This window comes from Lygodium microphyllum, chromosome 26 (genome assembly GCF_053477565.2).
Source record: "Lygodium microphyllum isolate KBCC chromosome 26, Lygodium_microphyllum_v1.1.10, whole genome shotgun sequence".
Lineage (NCBI taxonomy): Eukaryota > Viridiplantae > Streptophyta > Polypodiopsida > Schizaeales > Lygodiaceae > Lygodium > Lygodium microphyllum.
Window position 1 is genome coordinate 66,342,874 of NC_141160.1, and position 5,015 is coordinate 66,347,888.

Genomic DNA, 5,015 nt, shown 5'->3' on the forward strand with positions numbered 1-5,015 from the left:
TCATAAGGTGCCATAGATCTTTGATGATTGAGTGCAAGTAGGACTAAGGGTGCTCCTTTTTCATATAAAAGCCCTTAATTGGGTAGATAAGGATTGTTTGGGTATGGATTCAAATGGGAATATCCTTGTCTCAAGGCTATAGCTCCATCATGGCAATGCCACCCATAGTGGCTACAAAATCTTCCCATATGTTTAGGACATTCTAATAGTAAAGGATCGCCACCACATCAAATGTAATGGATGTTATTTTTTTGCGACCTAGGCTTGAGACGCTCCATGATTTACATCAATTGTTACCACAACTCTACTACTCCTTGGGCCAAACTATTTCAAGATGGACTTTAAGAAACTCATACTAGCTTAAATTGTACTAATGGGGATCTTTTTGGGCCTATGCAATGACATGTTCATTCCTTCCTTTTTGTGGTAATGTATACAATGATACAAATTATTTTTCTTTAGCATAAAAAGAAAACTTTTGTCATCATATTCTTGAATGTGATGCTAATAAGCCCATGCCCTAAATCCATTTGACCTACACAAGTTGATGGAGTCTCGTTGCAGGGAGTGTAGCTGAGGTGCTTGACTTGTGCTCTTGGAAAAGTGGGAATTCACCGAGCAAACCTAGCATCACCAAATATAGAGCTATTAGCTTGACATTAGCAAGTTCTACCAATGGAAGCTCTATAGCGATCTCTCTCTATATTTCCTTTTATAGATGCTTCTTTGAAACCATTTGCTCTTGTGCATTTTTGAGCGGTCCATACAAGTTTTGACTAGTGCATGGCAAGGGTGTTTTCTAATAAGGCCCCTCCATGCTCACTACATGGACTCAGGTATGGCAAGGCTCTAAACTCACACTATTGGTCCCTTACAAGTTCTCATCACTCACCAATGTGTGGTGTTAAAGAGAGGGCTAGAAAACGTGGGCCAACAACATAAAATGACGAATATAGATTGTCGCGATCTCGCCCAAACGATGCTCCTCTCGCGCGCGAGCACATACAAGCTCTACTGAACCTTCTCTCTCTTCTACATCGGTAACGGCCTCCTCTGCTGCAATGGCGGCCCTTCGACTGGCTCCCCCTACAGGCCATGCTGTGGAGATTCGACCTCACCTCGCACACGCCTCTTCTCTGCCTCTCGCCAGCCCCGGCAACAAAAGCAATCTCAGGTGTGTCTGTCATATGTGTCGCCCACAGCCTGCATCCATTCGTGAACAGTATGCAGTTTTGCTAAATTCCTTTACAAAATGCGATGTCCGGTCATCAATCATTCAGTATGGACTTTCACAAGAGGTTATCAATTATTAAGTATGGACGGACTATCACAATAAGTTTTTGACATCCTCTGATGTGGGAGGGAAAGGGGCTATTTTCCCTTGTTTTTCCTTACAGTGTTCAACATCATGACTTGTGCTTGGGAGGCACCGCACACCTAGCTAGGTGCGGGTGGGGGCCAGTAGCCCCTTGCCCCCAACTGCATATAGCTAGGTATGCAGAACCTCCCTCAAAGAAGCTCATGATGTTGTCATAATTCACAAAGTGGAAGTTATATGCAAATTTATCTAAAACTTCTTTCTAATTACTGAGGCTGCAGCCTGATCCCATTTGTAAGCATGAGTTTTGTTAAATTCCCTTGAAAGAACCGCTTGGCCCAGCCGTTCAATTACATATTAAAATAAATTATCTTTCTAACCGTGTCAGGACATCAGGCGAGATAGAGGAAATGACTGTACTGGAATAGGCCTGATCTGAGTTCAAGTACATCTTAAGATGAACTTAATTTCTAATCACGGCAGGGCATCAGGCCAGATAGACAAAATGATTGTTGTAGAACATATCTGGTCTGATTTTAACTGGATAGTTTCTTTCTGATCTCTTAATACAAACTAGTAGGCTTTAATCCAGTTGTCTCAATAAGCTGAACTTTACATTGCACATGGATATGTGTAGGATTCATTGTGTTGAGAAAAGATCGTCTCTCTCTGCAAATCAAATAATCTGCCAAGCTACATCAGCTGCACCTTATATTGAGACTAGGAATAAGGTGGAAAAGAAAGCTCCTGTTTTGCCTTTCAGAGTTGGCCATGGTTTTGATTTGCATAGGCTGGAGCCTAATTTGCCTCTAATTATTGGTGGAATAAATATACCCCACGATCGAGGATGTGAGGCTCATTCTGATGGTGAGTTATTTTCATTCTCTCCTATGTATGTATGACAATGATAATTCCGTGGTAAACGGTTGATGATTATGGTGTTCTGATCTATGTAGGCGATGTTCTCCTTCATTGCATTGTGGATGCAATTCTTGGAGCACTTGGCCTTCCAGATATAGGCCAGATCTTTCCAGATAATGATCCCAAATGGCGGGGGGCAGCGTCCTCAGTGTTTGTGAAAGAAGCGGTGTGGATCTTGCTACTACAAAATTTCATTGGTTGTTTTAGTTGCTTGAATTGTTTAATGGTTGGAAATTATTGCCTACATTTTCGGTGCTTCCAGCAATTTCAAAGACTCTAGAGATGGCTTGAATGATCTCATAGAGGTGGTTCATTCCTGAAATTTAATATGTGCAAAGACTGTCAATGGTCACTGTTTACTTTGCTTAAGGTGGATTTATAGAATCTTATGGACAACAACAAGTGAATTTTCTGTCATTGCATTTGTCACATATGAGGGCCTTGGTTGCCTAGGGATTCAAGCTACTTGAAATTATAGATTTTCTAATTTGACCCAAAGGAGGTTTTTGGAACCTGCTCCTTGGCAAAGACATTGAGCACTTATCATGTAGGCCGGAGCTAGTAAACACTTCTTATGTTCATAAAGGAGCGAGTTCAACCAATGCATTCACCCAGCAGCCAGCCTGCCAAGCATTTTCTCAACTCGTGTGGCAACTTAAATGTAAATAGCAATGAGTGTCCCCCTTGCAGTGCAAAAACAGGAAGAGTCAAGCATAGTTTTTGAAATGGGAACCTTATACATAGGCCCAAGGCACAACAAGGTGGAAGCATAGGAGCACCACACATTAGGGGCTGTGCTATATTGTGCGACTCTGAAAAAATGAAGAGTTTCTCTTTTGTAGATACAAATAACTTCCCCTCAAGTCCTAGACCCCAAAAATAGGCCTGATATGCAGTCCAGACTACAAACAAGCCAAAAAAACAAACATTTAAAACTGCCTATGATCAATCTTGAGGAGAATCTGCCACAAATAACCTTTTTAGTGTGGCTGGGACAATTCAACAAGAGATGGTGCTCTAAAGAGCTTCACCTTATTCGAATAGTCTATAAATATTCTTTTAGGGAGGGATTATGCACTTACCTGCTTTGAGTGTACCATGTTTTAATGCTGATATTTGTTCTTGCCCCATGTGCATACATTGTGAACTCTGAGGTAAGAGTAGAGTTGCTCATCATCACAGGAAACTCATTTTTTTCAGACTTTGTTACTTCTCTATCTTTGTGGTGCTTAACTTGTGCTCACATAACCATCATTTGGTAGTGAGCACCTTTTTTTAGCATCTTGATGTCATGCTATTCGTTCACATTACCATCATTGATCATTACATTCCATTACCTTGCTACTCTACTGCTTCTTATCAGCATTCTGTCCTGCTCCATTCTTGTTGTGCTGGGGTGAGCTTGGCCTGTGAGTCTTCAGGATCAAATATTGGATCTTGCTACTTTAAGTATTAGTGTACTCCACATCTGTACACAGAAGTAAAGTACAAGATAATACAAGACTCAAGAGACTTGGAGAGGCTTAGACCACAGGTATATGATTGTACATCATCATCTCCATGTCCAGAATTTGTTGTAAATGATTAGAAAGAATGGCCAAGGTACTGCAGAGTGCAAACACAAACATAAACCCATCCCCCTGCCTTAAAAAAAAAAGGGGTAACATTAAGTGTACATATATATAGTTGTCTCTCCCCAGTTACATGACAGGCAAGCTTGGTGCTTTTAAGTATGGGTAAGTTAGATGTGTATCTGTCCATTCTCAACTCTGCTAGTGAAAATATGCCTTGTGTGATTGGGTCCTAGACTGACAACAGTGTGGAAGTACCAGGAAGAGTGAATGACCTTTCTTATGGTACTAAGCTGAGTGTTCTGATAATATGTAGTGCCATAGAAAGGTTTTTCCTCCTTATGGGCGTTTTTATGATTTGTTCATGAAAAACATGTAATAAATGACTTTATGGTATACATGGAACGGTTTTTCTTCCTTGAGATAATGGTTGCTTGTAATCAAATGGATTAATGTAGTTTCACACTATTCTTTACAGGTTCGTCTGATGCATGAGGCAGGATATGAACTTGGCAATCTGGATGCAACCTTGATTTTGCAGAGGCCAAAGCTGAGTCCTCACAAAGAGGCAATCAGATCCAACCTTTGTGAGCTGCTTGGTGCTGATCCCTCTGTTGTAAACATCAAAGCCAAAACACATGAAAAAGTTGACAGTCTAGGGGAAAATCGAAGCGTTGCTGCTCACACAGTTGTTCTTCTTATGAGAAAGTGATGATTTCTTGAATCTGGCGACAGATACCATTATCATATTAAGTTGTAAAATAATATCAGTTCTTAGTTCTATATGAAAGCCTCTTATTAGACAGAACATTCACATACTAAAAAAGTGGCTGATGGTAACTAATGCAGGGGATCTAGGGCCAGTTTCAGACCCACAGGAATCTACATTCATTTCTGGGCGGGACATAGTTTACCTGAAATGCATTGACCTAGGATCAAATCTTGTGAATATGCATGTGTCCGACCCTTCCTGGTTGACAAGATTCAGAAAACCAATTTTACCGAGAGAATGTGGATGCGGCAATAGAACAAGCTTACTGCTCATGTGGCACCGAGGACTTACTCCTGATCATCCTGGAGATCATCAGCACTAAGGGCCTCTCCATCTGCTCCCATTCCATCAGAAACCTCTCCTCCATCTGGTAGTGACTGCCCTGCTGTAGCTCTCCTAATATGGTAAGAGGCTTGATCCCCAAATAGGAACT

General features: G+C 41.2%; 1 protein-coding gene across 1 annotated transcript; it reads left to right on the forward strand.

Moving 5' to 3' along the window:
- The first annotated feature begins 950 nt into the window (after positions 1–950).
- On the forward strand, positions 951–4,618 carry ISPF (isoprenoid F). Its single transcript, XM_087668284.1, has 4 exons — positions 951–1,174; positions 1,956–2,185; positions 2,275–2,405; positions 4,289–4,618. The coding sequence occupies exons 1-4, from the start codon at positions 1,062–1,064 to the stop codon at positions 4,520–4,522; spliced, it is 708 nt and encodes a 235-aa protein (XP_087524410.1). The 5' UTR covers positions 951–1,061; the 3' UTR covers positions 4,523–4,618.
- Positions 4,619–5,015: the final 397 nt, after the last annotated feature.